The 22826-nt window shown below is 44.7% G+C and overlaps 4 protein-coding genes across 4 annotated transcripts; all 4 read right to left on the minus strand.

Annotated features, from left to right (window-relative positions):
* Positions 1 to 778: 778 nt before the first annotated feature.
* Positions 779 to 2188, minus strand: LOC136490599 (E3 ubiquitin-protein ligase PUB23-like). The gene has a single exon (XM_066486800.1). The coding sequence runs from the start codon at positions 2186 to 2188 to the stop codon at positions 938 to 940; it is 1251 nt and encodes a 416-aa protein (XP_066342897.1). The 3' UTR covers positions 779 to 937.
* A 3156-nt stretch (positions 2189 to 5344) lies between these two features.
* LOC136493338 (uncharacterized) lies at positions 5345 to 8184 on the minus strand. Its single transcript, XM_066489412.1, has 8 exons — positions 8022 to 8184; positions 7405 to 7521; positions 6973 to 7166; positions 6785 to 6890; positions 6521 to 6668; positions 6260 to 6396; positions 5974 to 6140; positions 5345 to 5887 (listed from the first exon to the last, which is right to left on the minus strand). Exons 1-8 carry the CDS (start codon positions 8113 to 8115, stop codon positions 5594 to 5596), a joined length of 1257 nt encoding a protein of 418 aa, XP_066345509.1. The 5' UTR covers positions 8116 to 8184; the 3' UTR covers positions 5345 to 5593.
* A 3657-nt stretch (positions 8185 to 11841) lies between these two features.
* On the minus strand, positions 11842 to 15807 carry LOC136490825 (uncharacterized). The gene is made up of 2 exons (XM_066487012.1): positions 15713 to 15807; positions 11842 to 12342 (listed from the first exon to the last, which is right to left on the minus strand). Exon 2 carries the CDS (start codon positions 12330 to 12332, stop codon positions 12072 to 12074), a length of 261 nt encoding a protein of 86 aa, XP_066343109.1. The 5' UTR covers positions 12333 to 12342; positions 15713 to 15807; the 3' UTR covers positions 11842 to 12071.
* A 223-nt stretch (positions 15808 to 16030) lies between these two features.
* Positions 16031 to 16837, minus strand: LOC136492138 (uncharacterized). Its single transcript, XM_066488256.1, has one exon. The coding sequence runs from the start codon at positions 16835 to 16837 to the stop codon at positions 16031 to 16033; it is 807 nt and encodes a 268-aa protein (XP_066344353.1).
* Positions 16838 to 22826: the final 5989 nt, after the last annotated feature.

Here is a 22826-nt window from a genome sequence, read left to right on the forward strand (position 1 = left end):
AGTATAGAGAACAAAAAATGAAAAATCCATTGGAGACATGAGAAATATATAAAGAGAATATTCATTGATTGACTCTCCAGATAGACATATAGAGCCCCTTTAATTTGCTCTTATAATACTCCAAGTGGAAATTTATTTTCCGATTCTATGTACTATATGGTTTTAGTGGTTAATATATGGGTTTTTTTTTTAAAAATTTCTGGTCCAAAATTACAACCGGATGAATCTCCTTGTAACGCAAATTAAACGAAATGCACGCTCCAAGTTCCTTTTAGCCTCATAAAATGATGTCAATGTCGCTTTGTCACTTTGACACTGAGGAAACATTACAGCATCTTTTTTTCCAATGTCCTTTTGCCATGTGCTGCTGGAATACTCTGGGTCTTGCCCACTTGATCCAAGATGATCTTCTCGATTCTCTTTCAACCTTCAGACTACAATTATAGCAGCCTTTCTTCATGGAAATAATTATATCATATGCATGTGCTGGGCCATCTGGGCTGCTTGAAATGACAATATCTTCAGAGATATGCAGCACTCTCTGAATAATTGCAAGTTTACTTTCAAGAAAGAGTTAGCTCTATTAAGCTTAGAGCTAAAGGCAAATATCAACCCAAGTTAGATCAATGGCTAGAAGGCTTTGTGTAATACTCATGATTTTCTTTATTTCTTTATTTGTTTCCTGAGCTTCATGCTCAGCCCCTGTATTTATACATTAAAAGTTTTAATTCAATAAAATCCAGTAGGGGGGAACACCTCCTGTTTCATCAGAAAAATGATGTCAATGTCATACGTACAGCTGCACACAAAACTACAAATCATGGATCATGGATGGATCAAAATCCAAAAATCTAGCATTTTAACTGTACAAATAATGCTCATAATCGTGTTCAACGCACTCGGAATTTCTCCGCGCATTTGCAGTGACATGCAGAGATCAATTGAGGAATTTCAGGTAGTCCCTGAGGTCGGTGGGAAAGCACGGGTACTGCCTCCAGAATGCGCCGTGCACCCTGAGGAGCTTCGCCGCCTTCTCCTTGGTGGAAGCCGAGTTCTCCACCTGCAGGAGCGCCAGCAGCTTCCCCACGCCGCCGCTCATCAGCATGTCATCCAGCACCCTCTCCCCGGGCGTCACCGCGCACGCCACCAGCCACAGCACGCTCACGGCCAGCCTGCTGGCGAGGACCGACACGCGCAGCATCGTCCGCGCCACGGCCGACACTGCCAGCGCGTGCTCCGCGAAGGCGAGCCGGCCCTCGGGGCACTTGCACAGGCGCTTGAGAAGGAGGAGCGCGCGCTCGGCGACTCGGCGATCGGCGTCGGGGAGGAGCTCCACGAGCACGCAGACGGCGCCCACCTCCACGGCCTTGGCGCGCCGAGCGCCGCGGGAGCGCGCCGTGACGTCGAGGAGCACGTCGAGCGCGCGGGAGCTCAACTTCGCTGAGGCACCATCGGACAGGAGCTCGAGGAGGGACTTGACCAGGTCGTCGACGTCCACACCAGGGGTCCAGTCACGCTGGGCGCCACTGGCACTGGAGATCTTGGCGAGGATGGCCATAGCGTGCAGCCTCGACTCGGCGCTGCCGCGCTGCACCACCGCGACCACGGGCTTCATGCACTCGGGTTTGAGCACGAGCTCCACCGACGCGTCGTCGGAGAGAGGGAGCGTGGCGAGGACCGCGCCGGCCTCCTCGCACGTCCGGAACTCCGAGAAGTCTCCACCGGCGCAGCTCTCCACCAGCGCCTGTGTCATGACGCGGCCGAGCACCTGAATGCCGCCGTAGGCGACGAAGTCCTCCTGCGCTGCCACGTCTTCATCCATGCAGCGCCTGAGGTTCTTGAGCGCGGTGACCTTGAACGGCGTGGCCTCAATGCCAGCGAGCACCGACGGTAGCTTTTCCCGCGCCAGCTTATTACACAGCGGCGTGCTCGACGACGATGACGAAGAGGAGGAGGAGGCGCGGTGAAGCCAGGTGGAGATGACGCGCTTCAGAGTGTGGTTGGGCGTGAGGTCGAAGGAATTCAGCCGCTGCATGGTGGCCGGGCACGTCGTCTTGCCGTACTTGAAGAACCACCGCTCTATGCTTCGGCGATCGTAGGTGACGCCGGTGGACACCGTGACGGGGTCCTCCATCAGCTCCATGGAGATGGGACACAAGAACAGCTGAGGCGGCTCCTCCATGGCCATCACCTAGAATCGAACTCTATCTGGGGCAAATCCAAGCAGCTGAAACTGGCAACCAATCAAGACTCAAGCAGGATTCTTGGCTTCAGGTTTGTACAGAAAACAAAGTAGCATGTCTGAGAGGGACGCTGGAGGGGATCAGGGCCCAGGGGTATGGGTTTTATATCTGCATTTAGGTGTAATATAATGCAGATGTCATACTAAACCGTCAAATAACTCAGGCTCAATATGGTATAAATTAGTACTCCCTTTATTTCAAAGTATAAGTCATTTTGTCTCTAAATACTATACATCAAGATATACACTAGATCTAAGATTTGGAATAGAGGAGTAACTTTTACTCCCTCCATTTCCAAGTAAATCAATTTTTAGAGCTGTCTTAAGTCAATTCTTTTTTAGTTTGACCGAGAAAAAACGCCTAGATTTATGACACCATATTAGTATCATTACATACAACATGGAGTATATTTTCATAGTGTGCTTATTTGGTCAAATTATATTATGATTTGGTCAAATTTAAAAAATGTTGGCTTAAGACATCTATATAATTTGATCTATAGGTCGTTTTAATTTTGTAGACAAAGCGTCTAGCTAGATGCATAACAAAAACTATGAACATCGAAAGGTCAAAAATACCAATAATTTGGGACAGATGGAGTATTATGTTTCTTTTTTCAGGACAGAGGGTAGCACAGCGTTGCAGTGAAAATAGTACATCATGCAAATGCTAGGGTAATATTGCAAACAACAGCAAATTCTTGGTCCTTACAAAAGCACATGATTTTCATAGTTGAAACAAAATTCATGATTTTTAACTACTGTCTACGAAGACGCTACAAGACCAAGTGGAAGAGCGCAGCTTGCAGTATTAGTATCGTCGCAATTTGATTTCCATGGACCATAAACAGTGCAACATGGGCTGTGGTCAGAACTCAGAAGTCAGATGGCCACAAAAGTAAGCCATGCTTACATATTGAGTGCAAGGTCAACATCGATTGGCCAAGATCTACAAACTCAAGACTTTGTCTCTCATCTAAACGCTAAAAAAGGGATTTTGACCGATAAACTAGGAGTTGAGTTACATGAATTCGATGGGCGTCGACTTGAGCAAACAAGCAATCTGGTGGGCGTCGACTTTAGCAAGCAAGCAATCTGATGGGCGGCGGTTGCTCACCGCGAGGTGTCTACTCGCAACTGGATTTGCAGGCATGCTCTCTGACCTTGCGATTGCAAGACAGATTCAGTTTGCAAATGTTAGCTACCTGTCAGAAAGACAGAAACAGGTGGTGAATGTGGGAGGTTCGATCTTGGGACGTCAAATGCATCATAGAGTTGTTAATGTAGTTGCAAGAGGAGCTGGCCGGGGATGACGGTGGATCAGAATTGTTAATCCTGATCCATTTGTTTGTCGTTTTTATTCTTATATTATTTTATTTCTTGGCTGTGAGCGGTTGAGCGTTTACTTTGACTGTATCGTCAGGTTGTGTTTTCCTATTCCAAATCCCAGCCGCATTCTTATCTGTTTCTCCAAAACTAAATGGTACCCTTTCAAGTAACTAGTACTCCTACCATTTTTTATAATGAAATCCTAATGCCACTGTTAAATGGTAAACGCAGCTGATGGTTCCCGGATGAAGAACTGAAGACTATTGTATTGTATGGTCAGGAATAGTACAAGTCAACACTGAGATTTGTCTTATGTTTCTCGTGGTTTAGGTAAGTGTCTGATATCATTTTGGCATCTTTCCTTGTCATGGACTGTTCGCACTCTCTTGAAACAGTCCCATCGAGACAAGACGAGTGCAGTGACAGTCAGTCTCAACTCTCAACTAAAACACTTGCTGACACAACCTTATTCGCTCGTACTGTCTTAAATAGGGTATCAAGATTTATTCCGGCACAGAGGGATCGGATGTGTTTCTTGTTCAACGAAGTCGGAGTAGCTGGCCAGCCAGCCATTGCTCTGCCTTAATTGGCCAGGCAAAATATTTTTTTTCTTATGGTTAGAACTAGCTAAACCCAGCTTAAAGGCCTGTTCGCTTCAACTTATCAGCCGGCTTATCAGCTAGACACCCTGTTCGCTGGTTGATTTCTGGGCTGGTTTAGGCTGGCTGGTGCTGGTTTGTTATGAGAGAAAAATACTGTTGACTGGCTAGTTTGGGCTACCAACAAGCGAACAGGGTGAGAATCTACAGTATTTTTCTCTCACAATAAAAACAGCTTCAGTCGGCTTTAATACCAGCCGAACGGGCCCTTAGGGTCATGGATGATTTTCTTCATTATATCAGATTTTATGTTCTGTGACGAAAGCTGTCCATTAGTGCACAACCGTTTAGCAAAACAGGGTGCTATTTGTAAGCATGAACTATGAAACTTGCACGAAATTTAAGTTTACCGATTCTTGCAGATATTTTAGGACGAATTGACATATATCCACTTGCCAACGCGGCGCGTCACACGTCGCCCGAGGACTTCAAGCATTTGCCGAGCCACATGGCTCCGTCCAACAAACGCTTCCTGATACATTTGACTGCCGCGCAATTTTCTTTTGAACAAATGTAGCAATCAGCGGCTCAGCGCGGCTCAAGATCCTCAAGGAACTGCGAAATACGTTGACTAAGATTTTTTTTTTAAAAAAAAAACATCATGATGACAAAACTGCCACCGACTAATTGGGTTAAGATTCTGGGATTTGGAAACGTCCAGCGCGAATTTCAGCTACCGGTGAACAGAAGCAACAATTCCACTGCTGACAAAACGGCATTGACAGCGTACTACTCCAGACTTCGGAAAGAGTCCCGTTTTAGGAATGCTTTAGAGTTTACCTTGTATTTGGCCCATAGCATCTGACGGTTGCTTGAATTGGTATCCAATCCAACTAAGAATATACGTGGGCAACATTTTCCCAAAGGCGTGAGTCAGACAGTAGAAGAATTCTGATCTGATGATTCATGACAGTTTACCAAATTATCAAATGGGTTTCACAAAGTGGCACAGCTACCTGGACCTACATGATTCCTTTCAGACATCGGCCTTGGCATATTGCAACCTGCAGGAGAGAACTGATCATGACAGTTTAGGTTTAACCAGTCAAATCACTGATGTCTCAACCAATTGTGTACCTAATTACTTTCTTTAGGGGAAGAAATAAGACGACTGTAACAAACTCAAGCTCCATTCCAGATTCCAGAAGTGCAGTACAGGATGGACTAAGCCAAATCCGATTTAATAATTGAAAACAATATACAGATCATCAAGTGACTATAGTATGCCAAAGGGCTTTACTGGAATGTCATTACCATCATGTGTGTACATCAAAGTCAGATTATATGTAAAAATACAAAAAAAAAAAAAAACTTGTGTTGAACATATTGTTTCCATATGGCATGGCAGACCGGGTATTATAGATCATTCAATCCTCTCATGGTAGACATTCAGGACACAGCTGTTGAGGAGATCACCAAATGTCTTGGTCGAGAATTTTTGCACCACATGGTCTCGTGCTTGTTCACCCAATCTGACAGCAAGATCATGATCATTCACAAGTTTCAGCATGGCTTTGGAGAATTCTGCGGGAGAGGGATCACACAAAAACCCTGTTACTTCATTCACAACTGTTTCCACTGGGCCACCACTATTGCAGGCAATTACAGGCTTATGGGCTGCCATGGCTTCAAGAGGTACGATACCGAAATGTTCATCCTGGATAAGTGCGAGACACAGGCTTGTTTATTAAGGTAAATAGAATGCTTAGCTTGATGTAAGCCCTAGCACAGCAATACACTTACCTTGGGAGTGTATAAAACACAGAGGCAGTTGGAGAGAAGCTCGTTTCTTTCAGATGTTGAGCAAGATGTAACAAAATTAACCTGTCCAGACACCCCTTCAGTCACTGCGAGTCTTTTGAGTTCCTCAAGGTATTCAACATTTTCCTTCAGACGCTTATCATAGCCACCTAAAGATTGAGCGTGGTAGGAAATCAGCGCAGTCAATATTTTATATTGTTTAAAACCCTTGATTTTGTAACATTGAACATGCAACTAGAAGGAAAATAAGTATGCAAACAAAAATCACCTGCCACTGTTAATGTTGCTTCTTGCAGAGCATCACCAGGTAGAGTCGAAGCAAGAGAATGGAGCAAAGCAAATGCTGAAATGGCAAGATCAAGATTCTTTTTCCTCTCAAACCGGTTGATTGATAGGAAATTCAATCTGTACAAAAGATGGTTGTCTAGTTTAGCTAAATCTGAATATGATAATGGTAAGAAGATCTGTTTAGTCTAAAAATTGAATAAGTGAGACCTAAATGTAAGGAGATATACAAGCATGAAGTTACTTATAAGCATGGGGTTCGTGAAACTGCTCAACAGAGACAGCTGGATATAGAACACCAGGCTCGATTCCTCTAGCATGTAAACCAGAAAAGGTCCTTGCAAAAGTTGCTGCAGTGAACTTGCTATTAACTAGAATCAAATCAGCCATACCTGATATACATAAAAGGTAACCACTACAATTACAATGCTGCTGGATGCCAAGACATATTCCAGAAAAGGGAAGAAAAAATAGCAGGTACTCAAATTCGAGATGCAGAAGACTATACCAGTAGTCGTTTCCTCAATCATGTCAATTGGCTTACGATATAACCTCCGGAGCATAGTAGTATGTTGCGCAAGTAATAGATCAGGGAAGTGACAATAAAATATTATCTGGAGATACAACATATAAATTGTCATCAAGGAGCTGCAATTGGAGAACAGTAAGCACTTCATGCAAACAAGACACTGATACCTTTGATGATGCCCTTAGTTTAAGTAGTGGAATCACAACAGAAACCTGGTCTACCAATATGACATCAAAGAAGGGCCATCTGAGTAGCACACAGAGTGCAACAAAAATGCAGCGAAGATAAGCACAAACAGCATGAAAGCGGTAAAACACATGACGAGGCAGGAAATCTCCATATACAGTAACTGGAAACAAACCTGCAAACGACCAGAGAAAAAAACTAGGTAAGAATTGTATTTGCATAAGCACCAATTTTATACATAATCTGTATTTTTTTGCATTGCAGGAATTGAATTAACATGGAAGTGACCTGGGACAAGTGTTCTGAATCAAGGCACAGTGTGTAAAACACAAAACACCACAGGGAAGCTAGTTTAACTGTATTTAGAACTAGGGTGTCAACAAAATATACGTAGGTAAAGTTCTGAGCCTTACCAGAAACAGTCTCCTCAAAGCAACGGTTTTTATCATGATGTGATGTGAAGACATGAACATCATGGCCGTGGGCAGCAAGATGGCAAGCCGCATCGACAATCAATCTCTCAGCACCACCTACACAAAAGGTTGACTATAGTTGAGCAGCTTCGATCTTTCATGCTGCGAGTATGGTCATACATTGATCATACTGCAGCAGCAGGTACTGCAAAAGGTACATAGAAATTATTCTGTAATCTGTCAACTGTGAGCTACCCATGGCAAGCACGACGCAAATACACTTCAAACTAGCACAATCACTTCCTGCATCAAGCTAATTGAACGGAGTCGCTACTTCAAAAGAAGCATCACTCACGTATGTATGAAAACAACACTCCCTCGACACAGGGATACCACCTGAGTTGCCATACTCTCCTAAATATTACACAAAACTCGAGAACCTCCTGTGTCTCCAAATAGAGTTTGCGCTCCTCTTGCAGTTAAAGACACCCAAAATTTTCTGTTCCTGAAAGGTTAACCGGATCTAAACAAATAAACCTATGCGACATCTCAGATTGGACAGTGCGGGGACGCAAAGCATGAGCACGAGCGACCGGAGGTGGAAGAAGGCGACTTACCGATTCCGAGATCCGGGTGGATGACGGCAATCTTAAGCCGTTTCGTCCTCGTTCCCGACGAAGCGCCGGCAATTTCTCCTCCCGCCGCCGCCATCTTCTCCGACTGCCGCAGTAGCCAGTCGTCGAGTTCCCCGATCCGAGATTACACACTCACAAGACGAAAGCCCGGCCCAAAAGGATCCACTCAATCCAGAGTTCCTTGAATAGCCTTTGCGACGCATAGCCCATGTTCAAACGTACCGTGCGCATTGGGCCTCTTTCGTCGTGGCCACGGCCCTGCCGTGCGCTTGCGGTGGTAGACACGTGGTGTGTTTGCAATATCCATTTAAAAAAAAATACAGACATCTGGTTTAATAATATAAAAATTGTTTCAACTCAGTAAAATATGAAACCCGTTTCATATTTTTTTTCTAAAACTATTCTCTATGTTTTCCAGAGTTAGGAACCACAATGTAGAGCGTGATTTTAGGAAATACTCCCTCCATCCCAAATTGTAAGTCATTCCAAGAATCTTGGAGAGTCAAAGTTTTTCAAGTTTGACCAAATTTATATAACAAAATAATAATATTTATCATACCAAGTAAGTATCATTAGATTCTTCATTAGTTATATTTTCATATTATACCTATTTGATGTCATCAATCTTTGTGTTTCTCTCTATAATTTTAGTCAAACTTGAAAAAGTTTGACTCTCCAAGATTCTTGGAATGACTTACAATTTGGGATGGAGGGAGTACAAGAAGTTCAGCATCATAATCCCGTCCACACTGTCTTCCTACTCGATCACATGATCCTGGTGCGTGCATAGACCTATGGCAGCAACAACGACTAAGCCCTGTTCGTCTGAACTTATCAGCCTGGCTTATCAGTTATGGGCCCCGTTCGCTTATCTTAAAATTGGCTTTGTTCGGCTTCTTTTTTCAGCCAGAACAGTGTTTTTCTCTCACAACAGTTCAGCCGGAACAGTGTTTTCAGCCAGTTTCAGCCAAGTTTCAGACCAGCGAACGGGGCCATGGTATAGTGTTTTTCTCTCACTACAAATCAACGAACAATACTGTCGGTGTTTTGTAAACCGCACTAGTAAATTTATACGATTGTCGTGCTGCTCTATGAAGACGATGGTATCATTCAAAAGACACGATGATTTATACTGGTTCAGGTCGGAGCCCTACGTACAGTCTCAGAGATGATCGAGTGCGTGTTCCTCGCTTGAATGCTCTGAAGTTCTTACAATAGGAATGCAAGAATGGTGGAAGAGGTAGGAGATTAACTGCCTGAAGGGAAGCTTAAGGAGTTCGGAGGTTGTGAAGAATATGAAGATGTGTGGATGTTCAGGACGGAGGATGCCCTGGCTGCCCTTATATAGAGTGGGGGCCAGGACATGTATAAAGAAGAAGTTTCTCCCAACCGAGGGGTCGTGAGCCTGAGGGAGGGACCTAGTTAACTTGGCTTGCAAGCTACGTCGTCTTGTGGTGCACGTCTAGGCATGGTTGTCGTCATGGTCTTGTGCCCATGTCGCGGTAAGGTGTGCCATGATGCTATTGTGCCGGCCGTGGCGGCACTGTAGGCACGGTGGTGGTTCGTCAGCCGTCATGTGCGATGTGGTCTCCGCCGTGGCCTTCGTCATTGCCTTCTGATCTCCTAGGGGCGTCGTACAGGAGTTGGTAGGCGCCCCCAGGTCGTCGATCGCCTGGTTAGCTTGTGGAGTTGGTGGCCACGATCCGGGCTCTGGGGTCGTGGCTCCTGTCGGCCTGGATGGCCTCTAACTCAAGGCCTCCGTCGTGGATCACATCTCGTAGTGGGTAGAATCGTACATATGTCATGTTGGACCGTATTTGAACGACGGGTCGCCTAACTGGTAGTCATCGCTGGGCGGTGTTGTCTTGTTCGTGTTGCGTGGCACGGGGATGGCGTCTGACCGGACCGAGGTGACCGATGTCCCCTTGGTCCTTACGGGGTCAGTACGGCGTGTCCACTCTTGTCAGAGCAGACATGCTTGGCTGGGCTCGACCTCTCTCCGTTCCTCCCAGGGGTCGGAACGACGGAGAGGTCGTGAACCCTTGTGCGGTGTGCGGCTAAGACAGAAGGGAGAGGTCGTGGCTGACTCCGTCCTTGGCGTCTAGCCTAGTCTGCTTGGCTTAGCTAGGCCTTGTCGTTTGGGCTTTCGCTAGTTGATGTATCATGGGCCGCTCGGCCTGCTAACTAATCGATGCCTTGAGACACATGGGATCATAATCATGACAAGTACTTTTCAGCCTATTTTTTCAGCGAATCGAACAGGGTCACCTAAAGCAGCAGTTGCGTCCATGCGAAAGTTGTTGACCGAGTCATAGGTGTTAGTCGGGAATCTGAGAAGTAACACACCGACTGTTGTTGATGGTCCAATAAATCTACACACGTCATTGCCATGATGTCCTACGAAGAAGATAATGTTACTACAAAGTTAAACCTCATGATACATGTTGAATTGTTTTTTTTTTTGGAATTTTCCATGTAAGTCTCGGTGGTTAGGCTAGACATTGTTGTTGAGGAAACGCTTTTTGCAGTTTGCACAATGGGTTGCGTTGAGGCATGCTGTGGTCTAGAAAAACTTGTCTTGATCTGCATCCTTCGTTTCATATTTGACCTAGTTCCAAATTTTAGAATACCATATAAGGTCCAAATAATTATAAGCAAGGAACAAAAAGGTACAACATGATTTTTTTAAAAAAATGTGACACTAGTTATATATTTTTTTTCTAAGTTAAAACAATTTTTATTATTAAATAAGATTCTATTATTTTTAAATATATATTGATTCTAGAAAATATTTGGATATTTTTTTAAATATATACATAAAAAGTCAAATTGATCTCTTTGAACTATCACGAAAGGCTGATTATATACCTTCTTTGTTGCTGATGTGGCGCCAGATAGAATATCTGATGTGGCAGCTAAGTACTAAGAGCGTATCCAAGAGTTTTCTAAATTTTCCTCCTAAAAACACCATGTTTTTCAACTCTTAAAAAGATATTAGGAGAGAAAAAGAAGCTCATCTTCTGAGAGTACCTAATATTCCACTATAAAAACAAATTGATCGGTCTTAGAATGTTTTGTATCAGGAACCCTAAATTTATTTCTATACCCGTTTAAACTATCTCACCATATCTTTTTCTCTTACGCTTTTCTCACCTGGAACCTATATTTCCTCCTTTTTCCTTTTCCACTCCCTTCTTCTTCTCAGCCTCGCAACAGAGCAGATCGCGCGTGCGCGTACCACCAGGCCACGACCGCCGCCGACCACGCCCACCCGGCCGCCAGCCACCCCAAGCCAACCCGCAGCATCCCTCTAAGCTTTATACTAGGTTTTACTACTTGATGGAAGAACCTACCGGAGACAGGGAGGATGGAAATGCAGCGGCTGCGGTGCGGCTTGCTTTGCCGGCGTCCATGGCGGGCGGAGAGGGAGAAAGCGCTAAGGCGAGGGCGAGCCAGCCGGGGTCGCAAGGCATATATGCAGCGGAAGAATCGTGCGTATCCTTACGTGCAAATGGGTATGTTTTCCAAAGTTCCTAGAAGATTAGGAGGTGATGTTAGGAACGGTTGGAGAGGTGTTTATTTAATCTTGTTAAAAATTAAATGATTAGGAGAGTGTTTTGGGATCTCTGCTCTAAGGGGGTAATTCTGATGGTTTCTAAGAGTTGGAGTAAAAGTCTGATTTTTCAATTGAAGACGACAAAATAAACTCGCGCAATAGTTGAGGCAGTTTAGATGGACTTTTTCCATTCAGATCAGAGAAGATGTGTGTCAACGATCAACGATGTCACTCGCATACAGTCCCTTTCACAATTCCAGTTCCCAGCCTCCCATGCAAACATGGACGCAACTTGGCAATTGCATACAAGTATTTATTCCCTTTGGCAGTTCAAGGCGATTATTATCGAGGCCCAATGTTCTGGCTCCTGGCCTCCTGGGCCACTGGCAGATTAGCAGCACACACAACCGGTAGGTCCGGTACACGTACACCTATATGCGGCAACGTTACACACACTGATCGACACACAAGGCTCTTTAGGCGGCGCCGTTCTTGGAAGGGCACGGCGTAGGACGGGCGTCGGGCGACTGGTTGGAGATGGAGATGAGCTTCGCCCTGTACCTCTGCTCCGCCACGTCCTCGTGCCCGTTCTCATCCATGCCGCTGCCGCCGCCTTTGGGCGGCCTGATGACGGGCGCCCCGATCTCCGGTATCGACTGGGAGATCGCGATGAGGGACTGCCGCGCGGCTTCCATTTGCGTGAACTCGGCCGGTGCTGCTGCTCCGGGTGAGGCCATCAACTGAGTGCTGCAGTTCATGTTCAAAATCAAAGAGGAAGGTTGGTGAGAGCCATAGCTAAACATGGACACATCACACATGGTGCAGTGCAACTCTGATGAATGAATACTTTCTTTTTTTGGGGGCAAATGATGAATGAATACTTTGAACAGAAAGGAAATAGTAGCAGGTGGGAACATGCGTGGATGCACTTCACATGGGCAGCTGTTACCAGTAGCTATCAAGCGTGTGTACTAAATTAAGCAGCTAGATAGGTACAGGGCTACAGGCCAAAGGTTCTCACATATTTTTCAGCATGGATTGGAGTTTCTAGCTAATGCTCATATCAAAAGGCAAAGTTTCAAACTGCAACCTAATAAGAGCCGTCCAGTTTGAGTGGCAGCCTGGCAGGGAAACATCTCACTGAGGCCCCGTTTAGATCCAAAAATTTTTGGATTTTGGTTACTGTAGCACTTTCGTTTTTATTTGGCAATTAGTGTCTAATTATGGACTAATTAGGTTCAAAAGGTTCGTCTCGCGATTTCTCACCTAACTGTGCAATTAGTTTTTTTTCCGTCTACATTTAGTACTCCATGCATGTGCCGTAAGATTCGATGTGACGGGTACTATGTAAAATTTTTTAGCTAAACGGGGCCTGAGTGTACACAGGGAATGTGCAGCTAAATTTGAGAATAAATAGCATACTCCAGTTCAGTTTGAGTGGCGCGCATTCAAAGCCAGTTTAAGTGGCGCACATATACGTATAGTTGAGTTTGAAAGGACCACACTAGAGCTACATAGTGAGTCAAAACTGTTCCTTTTCCCTGGATATAGGTCCTGTTTGGATACTCTAGCACAGCTAGAGGTTAGAGTTAGTTTCTAGCTGACTAGCCCTGAACTAACTCTAGCCTAAGAGATGTTTGGATACAAGGGTTAAAATGATAATAAATGTGCTTTCCAAATTATTGGTGCAGGTGAAAGTAGAGAGAAAACAGTGGATCCCACCTCAAATAGCCCAACTAGTCCAAATAATCACCTCTTTAGGGGGATAGTTTTTTTAGGGTGAACTAGTTGCAAATAACCCACTCTAGCCCTCTTGTTTAGCTACTTTAGGACTAGTTGAGCTCCAACTAACCCAAACTAGCTCTAACACATGGATCCAAACAGAGCCACTATGAAACTAGGAAGTGAAGGACAAACAGGCTAGCATAGCATCGATCATTACTATGACCTTCTGGCCAGCTACTCCTGACAGAAAAAAGGCTAGCATAATCTTTATACTTCCTGATCGCAAGATACACACATTTATGATTTGCATTGAGAAAAAAAATTGCGTTGATTAGGTGAAACTTTGACACTATAAGCATGGACTTGGGCAAACAATACCGTATCAAATCAAACTAAACGTTCCTGCAATTTCCATCCTAACCACTCAAAATTGGCAGCAAAATAAAGTTCCAAGTTTAATGATTGAAATATAAGTCATCCGTGTTGAACACAACATAAAAACTACGAGCAAACTAATAAAGTCAGTGATGTAAACACACCCTCGTGTACTTCTTGATTTTTACAGTTGTGGACTGACAGTTACGGCGTACGACTACTTGATGCAATTAATACAAGAGAACTGCAGCTTCATATCAGCGTCATTGATAGTATGCTCAAGTTAAGCAAATCCATTCCACGCCTTGGACGACACTAAATTACTCCAAGCGCATCGTAGAGCAAGGCTAATAATATAACCGGCAGGCCCACTGTAATAATCTTTGTATCCTTCTCTCAGCCCACTCGTACAGTAGTTACCTCTTCACTATTAATACATGATCCACTTGTCTCTCTCATAAAGTTTCTTAGTTTTTTTTCTAAAAGTCGGCTGTAAGTAGCCCGTTTTTCTTCTCTCTCCTCTCATCTCTCCTTTACCTCAGCATTCGGCCGGCTATTATACTTGCTCTTAATTAGGAGAAAAAAGGGTTATTTGGATTCATGCCATTATAATTTTCGATGTTTGGAGAAACACCATTACAATTCTTAGTTTCCCACAAATATGCCACATAATACGTATGAACACGGCCGCAGCTGCAGCGTATACGAAGACGTATACTTCATCGCAGCATCTCTCCCTGTCACTGACACGCGGGCCCCACATGTCATCTTCTTCTTCCTTCCCTCCTCATCTTCCCTTGCTGAGTCAGCAGCACGCGGCCCAGTAGCAACAGCATGGACACGTGGGTGAGCGGAGCTCGCGGCCTGGGCAGCGTGCGGAGGACGCGGCGCACAGAGCTCGTGGCCGGCGCAGAGCGGGCGAACTGGGCGGCGCATGGAGCACGCGGTCGGGCTCGCGAGCATGAGGGCGAGCTGCTGCAGCGGGCGTCCAAGAGCGCGAGCGGGAGCGGTCGCGGGCCATGTCTGTCGGCGTCTGGGAGAGGCCTGGCCAGAGCTCCCGCCGGCCATGGCGTCGGTGCGGGAGGTCGGGCTCGTGAGCGCGAGGGAGAGCTGCTGCAGCGGGTGTCCGAGCTTGCGAGCGGAAGCAGCGGCACTGGCAGAAAGGCGCGAGCGGCCGCGGGCCATGGTAGCCGGCGTCGAGGAGAGGCCTAGCCGGAGCTCCCTCCGGCCATGGCATCGCGGGAGGCTAGGCTCGCGAGCGCGCGAGCGGCTGCAACGAGCGCTCAGGCTCGTGAGCAAGAGTGGCGGCGCCGGCAGGTAGGCGCGAGGGGCCACGAGCCATGGCGTCGGTGCAGGAGGCTGGGCTCGCGAGCACGAGCGGCGCGCCGGCATCGAGGCGCGAGCCGCCCAGGCCACGAGCTCCACTCGGCCGCGTGCTGCTGCTGCTCGGCCGTGTGCTGCTGCTGCTCGCCATCGCCATCGACGCGCTCAGCAAGGGAAGGTGAGGAGAGGAGGAGGAAGATGACATGTGACGCGACAACATATGCTCGTAGGTCCTGTTCGTTTTTTTTACCAGAACAGTGTTTTTCTGTCTTAATCATTCAGCTTTAGTTTTTTTTCAGCCAATTTCAAACCCAGCTAACGGTGCCGTAGAATCGTAGGAGCAGGCCACCGGAGCCTACTCCTCTCGTATTTGCTTGCAGAGCATATAGCAACTGAAGTAGTCTGAACAGAGACAACCCCCTTTTTTTCTCTCAGCACATTGAACCCAAGGCCTTGTAATTTGCAAAGTTCCAGGCTAAACAGTAAACATACTAACCCTAGAGAAGTTCTCGCGGTGGAATGTAAGAACAGCACGGTTCAGCCATGATCCATAGATCCAAGAAGCTAACCAAGCACTGAACTAAAAAACAGAGATACGCAACACCAGAACCTCACAACACACACAGTATCACACGGCTGCAACTGCAACCGGCGCGAAAACACGGACGGAGATGGCGGGACGGGGAGCGCTTACTGTAGAGGCGGAGACGAAGCCGGACAACCGGAGAAGACAAGGAAACAGAGGGAGCTTTCAGGCAGCAGCTACGGGCGAGCTAGAGAAGCGATAGGCAGGGCCGTCTCAATAATTTTGAGGGCCCTCGTGCAAGCAAGGCATAAAGGGTCCGACAATCTAATGTTTTAATATGACGATTCAAATACTGAAATACATAGTACTACTAACAAGAGATAACTTGCAGCATATATTTAGTTCAATAAAAAATAACATTACATCAAATCGAAGAAGCTAAAAGAGCTGTAAGATAACTATTATGGTTACCTCAAATGCAGTGTTTTAGTGCTTTTTAAAAAACCGCCTTCGGGCATTTCTTGATGCAAAATCTTCAATAACAATATCGAGATCAATTTTATCCAAAATATCCTTCTCAATGCTGCACATAGCCAAGTCATTTAATCTTTCTTGTAGCATAGTTGATCTCAAACAATTTTTTAATAGCTTTAATTTAGAGAAGCTTCTTTCGGCTGATGCTACTGTCACAGGAACAGTTAAGAGAATCCGATATGCAATAGAGACATTTGGATAGCAATCTAAATCTTTAACAAAGTGAAGAATCTCAAGTGCTGACATTAATTTATCTGGCAAAGTAACTTGCAGCACTTTCAATTCAGAGAAAAAATCATCGAACTCAACATCAGACTTGTTATCATGAGAAAATTTGTTTACAAAAGTGGTGCAACACTTTTGTAGATCAGTAGCATCCAAGGACTTCAGATTTTTCGAGTTAAACAAGAAACCAAATATTTCTTCAAATTTCTTTAGCTGATCAAATCGACTAGTCAATGAAACAATTGCATGATCAACAATAACTAGGAAGTACTCTTCTTTGAAGGAATCTATAGCCGAACGTTGTAATTCTTCGGTTTCATCATTTTGTTCATCAAAATGCTTCTTTCTTTTACCTTGACGTTTTGTAGGAAATGTTGGCTCTACATCCATACTAGATGCAATGGATTTTGCAGTCTCAATGCTAGCACTGAAGCCTGTATCTCTGTAGTCCTGGAAATATGTTATGACCCCATCAATCTGTTTAAGAGTACCATCTAAGGACACAATCGGAGACTGCAACTTTTTGCTCACCATGTTGATAGTAGATAAAATATCATCCCAAATAACCATACCAACTAAAAATTCAAAATTCTCAAGTGCTGTTACCAATGATTGAGCATCACTCACTGCTTTTGGGTCATCGGAAGATGTTCTTTCCACCTCTTGCAGAGCTGATTTTATTTGAGGGGCTTGATACCTGATAGGTTGCACACTCTTTATTCGACTCTCCCAACGAGTATCAGACAAGGGCTTGACAGTGAACCTCTCAACATTATCAGTCAAAATTTTCCACCTTTTAGTAGAACGTGAAAATAATGCATATATCCGTTGTATGACACCAAAAAACGAAATAGCTTTTCTGCAAGATTTTGCCATATCACAAAGAGTAAGGTTCAGACTGTGACATGCACATGGCATATACAATGCTCTTGGATTAATTTCAAGCACACGTGTCTGCACACCTTGATGTTTTCCCTTCATATTGGAACCATTGTCATACCCTTGACCTCTCACATCATCAATGTTCAAATCAAGAGTCTGCAATGCATCCAACAATACATTAAAAAGCCCCAATCCTGATGTGTCATCAACCTTTAAGAACTCTAGAAAAAATCCCTCTACTCTTGGAATGGCACTTGACATATTAACACAACGCATAATTAGTGTCATTTGTTCTTCATGGCTCACATCTGGGGTACAATCCAAGATAACAGAGAAATACTTGGCATCTTTTATAATCTTTAAGATATGTGTTTTCACAGCATCGGCAAGAATAGCAATTAACTCATTCTGAATACTAGGGCCAAGATAATGATGATAAATCTCACTATTATGAATGCGCCTAATATGTTCTTGCATCACAGGATCAAATTCAGCAATCATTTCTATCGTGGCCAGGAAATTACCATTATTTGGTTGATAAAGTTTTGCATTTGATCCTCGAAAGGCTAGATTTTGTTTAGCAAGAAACTTCACAGCAGAAACTATTCTTACCAGCACTTGTCTCCAACGCTCCTTCTCTTTTGCAATTTCCCGCTGCATTTCATCATCAATTGTTTGATTTTTGCTTAATCTAATCCGAAGATCATTCCATGTATTCATGTTTGTCAAATACTCCACACTGTTCTCATGCTGTTTTAGTTTCACACTCAAGTGCCTCCAATCCCTCACTCCTTCGGATACAAAATTAGACTTGTTCTGATTTGATTTGAACAACTTGCAGCAAAAACAATAGACCTTGTCCACATGTTTAGAGTAAACCAGCCACTTCCTGTCAACAACTTCACCATTAGTTAACTTTCTAGAGTAATAAGCATATGAAAAATGCTTATTACTAGGATCACTAGGGAATTCTAAATCCATTTCTCTCATAGACCCTTTCTCAATTAAGATATCCCTTTTGCTATTATCAATATTTTCCCATGTTCTAGGATCAAAGATAGTCGACAGTGAATCTTCTTGTTCATCCATGTTTACATTTTCTGTATCATCCGAAGGCTGTAAATTTTCCTGTAAATTTTCCTCCTCAGTAGCACCTTCATTGGAATCTTGTGCAATTATTGGTTAATCATGTTCCTGCCTCTGATCTTGAATGACTCCGGCATTTCTTGAACTTGAAAAAAACTTATGTATAGCACCCTTTTGCGATTCTTTCGATTGCTCTTCTAGTTTTCTTTTTTTCCTTTTCTCATAACCAGACAAATGTTTTTTTGGCGGCATCTATCATTTACAAAAAAATATATTTCAATTAGAATTTAGAAATTAGATCCCTACGATAACTGAACTAGAACTGCAAATTGGAAAATGCAATCACTTACTGCTAGGTGCTGGGCACAGAGTCACGGAGTCACGGCCGGAGTGCCTAATGCCGAACTGACGAACTGAATTGAAAAAAAAAAGTGATCAGGGACAGGGAGGCTAGAGGATGGAGATGGAGGCCAGATGCCCATACCCGAACGTGCTGATCCTGATCGTATATTAGTATGCTATTATAGTATTATCGTATACCTGCTGACGTAGTGACATGAAGCCGTGAAGGACTGCAGCAGCAGCACAGCAGTACAGCACGGCCCTGGCGACGAGCGGACGAGGTCACCGTGCCCACCGGCCGCCGCCCTCAATCCGCCGTGATTCCCGCGAAGAACGCCGTCGCCGTCAACGCAAAGGAAGTCGCGACTCTGATCGCAAATCGGAAGGGTCGCTCGCGAATAGAAAGAGTCGCCGTCATACGAAGCGATCGAGCGCACTAGCAAATGGACTCAGAAAGCCTGTATACCTGTAGTATAGAGGGGTATACTCATGGGCCCCCGGCCGTCGCACCCCCTGCACGTACCTTTAAGACGGGCCTGGCGATAGGGAGGGACAAACCGGCCCAATTTCTTATAGCTAACGTTTATCTCGACGGGAGCGAGCGGTGGACGACCGTGGACCGCCGCAGCGTCCACCGTCCGTTGCTCCACGGACGGTGCGGGATGCGGCTCCGTCCGTGGATCAGGTCCGGGGCGAGGCTAGTCCGGATGGCTCCAGATCGGACACTAGCTGAGGATAAAGCGACCGGGAGATTTGCAACACGCGAGTCCGCGTCACCCGGCACATGACTAAGTGGGGACCACCAGCCGGTGAGACTGGGAGCTGGGGGTTCTAGGCATTGGCGGGTCCCGCAGAGTGAGTAGCGTAGCGATCTGGCGGACTCGAGAACCCTCGCTCTCCGACGTCCAACGTGTAAAGTACTAGTAGTACTCAGTAGATACGTATGCTGTTGGACAAGACGACGAGCAGGTAATGGAGGCAATCCCCGGCAATGTTTGCTCTAGGGAGGAAGTGATGATGTCGCTGGTGCTGCCGCACCTGGAACCGCAAGCAATACCGATGATGGGTTAAGAGGAAATCCTCGGAATGAGAGCAAACTTTATTTATACTTACTGTAGCAACAACAGCACTTAGCTACAATGCATCGCAGCCACAGCGCACCCTTGTTCATGTACAGTTTGAGTCCATGAACTCGTACCCTTTTTTTATATTAAACAGAATGTGAGTCATTTTTTTTCACAACTGAGGATATGTTTAGATGTCTGAGTATCCATCTCAATTTATATATGTTTGAGGTGGATATACGGGCATTCAAACCAAGTCTAAGTGGGTCTTTGTGTGTATGCACGAGCTCAAACATATCTTCAATGTCACACTATTGCTTAGCATTTGAACATCGAATTCTATTTTAATTTCTGCATATACGGAAATATTTGTTGTAGGCATACAGTAATTTACAGCAAAACAAGTTGATTGAACAAATTTAAGGAAATTTAAGGATGCTTCTCCGTTCAGGATAATAATAATCACAGGGTAGCTTGTCTCCAGGAAACCAAACTGGATCGTGATCGTAACAAATCCAGATCCTTCCTCCCCTCTAACCTCTCGGCTCACAATGACGTCCCGGCCAATGGGACTAGGGGAGGGATCGTAACGGCTTGGAACCCCTCTACGCTCACCGCTGGCCCCTCCTTCTCTGGCCAGTTCACTCTAACACACTGTTCATGCCCAGTTCCTCTGACCTCAAGTTCACGGTCACTAACTTCTACGCCCCGGCTGACCACATAGACATGGACACGTTCCTCGCTAAGCTCTCTAATATCGTTGTGGATGACTCTGTCCCCTAGTTACTTGTTGGCGACTTTAACCTCACTCGTTCCCCTAGCGATAAGAACACCCCTGGCTTTGACAGTGGTCTTGCGGATCGCTTCAACACCACCATCAACTCTCTAGCCCTCATCGAACTCCCTCTTTTGGATCGCAACTTTACTTGGAGCAACAAGAGAGAGCGCCCTACTCTAGCCTAGCTAGATAGAGCGTTCCTTAACAACTCCTTCAGCTCTACCTATCCAAATGCATCGCTCACCTCTAGAATAGGTATCACCTCAGATCACATTCCACTACTCATACAGATCCCCACCACCATACCAAAGCCCCACTGCTTCCAATTTGAGAACGCCTGGCTCGAACACAGAGACTTCCTGCCTGTGGTCACCACGGCTGGGGCGGGTGCCTCCACCTCTATGACGGATGCGGCTGGCATCCTAGTGGCTGGGGTCAAGGCTCTTCGACACGCGGCGTATGTCTGGTCACGTAAGCGTTGATCCAAACCGACCACCTTCCATAATTGTACCTTTGTTATCCTATTACTTGATCTGTTCGAGGAGTCCTGCAGGAGAATCGCTACTCCGATCTCTCTGTCGCGACAAGGACGCCCTCTACATCCAAGAGGAGGCGACGCGATGGAAGCAGAGGGGGAAGTGCAGGGTGCTGTGGAAAGGGGATGCCAACACTTGGTATTTCCATGCCCGCGCTTCCATGCGCTTGCGGATCAACCGCATCCTGCGGTTGGAGATGTGTTGACATTTCTTAGCGTCACTACTAAAAACAGAGTTTTAAATCTAGTCCCTAGCAACAGCGCCAGAAATGCTTATTAGTATTTATTAACGTGTCACTTGTTTTTAAATAGCCACCTATTATAAACCTATATCTCCTAATTTTACTAGGTTGTCATCCCTAGCGAAGATATCAGAGATACTTGATGGTACTACATAGCATTACTACTAGAATAATACTAAGCAATTCTTTATTAATTATATGACTTGGAAGAATATATATATATATATATATATATATATATATATATATATATATATATATTTATTTATATGAAAGGAATCTGCAAGCGCACATATAATATACTATTGTAGCATTTTACCCAAGAGTATTCTAGGTATCATTATTTATATTTTTACCACAGGGAAGGTCTAGCATGGACATGTATTGATAACTTATACTATTAAAGGAGAAGTAAACCATAACCAATATTCTACTCATAACAGGGGTAAGTCATAGGATAATATATATATATATATATATAAGTATTGATCAATGATAATGATAAATCACTCAGAATACTCCTTTCTATGACACTAGCATGGTTAGGTAGAATATTACAGGAATAATTCCTAAGTCATTCTTAATTATAGGTCAAATTATACATTGATTAGTATAATTATACCTAGTAATCATTGATAAAATCATCGTCATATCTACACATAAGGGATATTACTAAGGAAGATTAAGAATAAAGCTTGCTCTTCCTTTGTAACCAAACCCTACATGCGCCTATATTTGGGGAGTGGACTACAAAGGACTCAATGGAAGTGTCACATCCACGATCTACCACATGACTTAGAATATAGGGTGTATCCATAGGTAAATAACGTATAAGCACCATGCTTACACAATGTCAATCACCCACCCATGGATCCTTAGAGTGAGCGCTATATGAACTTATACATGAACATAATGATAATCCAACTATACTAAGCATATAATCAAAGTAGACCATGAACATTATAACAAAGAACATGAATAAGATGAATACTGATATTGTCATAACAATTGTAACTAGCATATAAAAGTAATGGAGATACAAAAGAGAGGGGTACAAAGATTATACCCAACCACGCTCTTGACAAGATTGGGAATCCAAGCGAAGCCTGCTTGCCTCCCTCTAGACCTAGCCTAACTAGCTATGCCCTAGAATATGGTGGAGCTCTGAGGATGATTAGGGTTTCTGTCTTCTTAAATGACTTATGCCTTCTCAAGGGGGTAGGGGATGATATATATAGGCCGGAACGTCCAACGTGAGCCCTTAGATCAATCTGACTTAAAGGACAGTGTAGGTGCAACCTAGGAGGCTGTGGAGAACCGACATAATAACGAGGGGCTGACAGGTGGGCCCCAGGGGGTGGGCGGCTTATAGGTAGGGATGGCTGGCCCTACCTGGCGGCGTCTCGCCTTTCGATTTGGTGTGGAGTCCTCCCGAGTATTCTAGAGTCTTCTAGTGTTCGTTTCGCTGTGGATAAACACAATTAAATCTAACATGTAGGTCCACCTTGATGATTTTCTAGATAAACCCTACAGAAAATACAGATTCACCAAAACTCATAGAATTTGTTAGTTTAAATCCCTAAACCTTCATTTG

This window comes from Miscanthus floridulus, chromosome 11, assembly GCF_019320115.1.
Source record: "Miscanthus floridulus cultivar M001 chromosome 11, ASM1932011v1, whole genome shotgun sequence".
Taxonomy (NCBI): domain Eukaryota; kingdom Viridiplantae; phylum Streptophyta; class Magnoliopsida; order Poales; family Poaceae; genus Miscanthus; species Miscanthus floridulus.

What these genes read in the sequence shown, in the direction of transcription:
- LOC136490599 (XM_066486800.1), bottom strand. Translation starts at nt 2,188, where the DNA reads ATGGCCATGGAGGAGCCGCCTCAGCTGTTCTTGTGTCCCATCTCCATG.
- LOC136493338 (XM_066489412.1), bottom strand. Translation starts at nt 8,115, where the DNA reads ATGGCGGCGGCGGGAGGAGAAATTGCCGGCGCTTCGTCGGGAACGAGG. An exon ending in CCACCCGGATCTCGGAATCG is followed by an intron (nt 7,522 to 8,021) that starts GTAAGTCGCCTT and finishes CCTTTTGTGTAG; the next exon opens with GTGGTGCTGAGAGATTGATT. An exon ending in AGCAACATTAACAGTGGCAG is followed by an intron (nt 6,141 to 6,259) that starts GTGATTTTTGTT and finishes CTCAATCTTTAG; the next exon opens with GTGGCTATGATAAGCGTCTG.
- LOC136490825 (XM_066487012.1), bottom strand. Translation starts at nt 12,332, where the DNA reads ATGGCCTCACCCGGAGCAGCAGCACCGGCCGAGTTCACGCAAATGGAA.
- LOC136492138 (XM_066488256.1), bottom strand. Translation starts at nt 16,837, where the DNA reads ATGGTGAGCAAAAAGTTGCAGTCTCCGATTGTGTCCTTAGATGGTACT.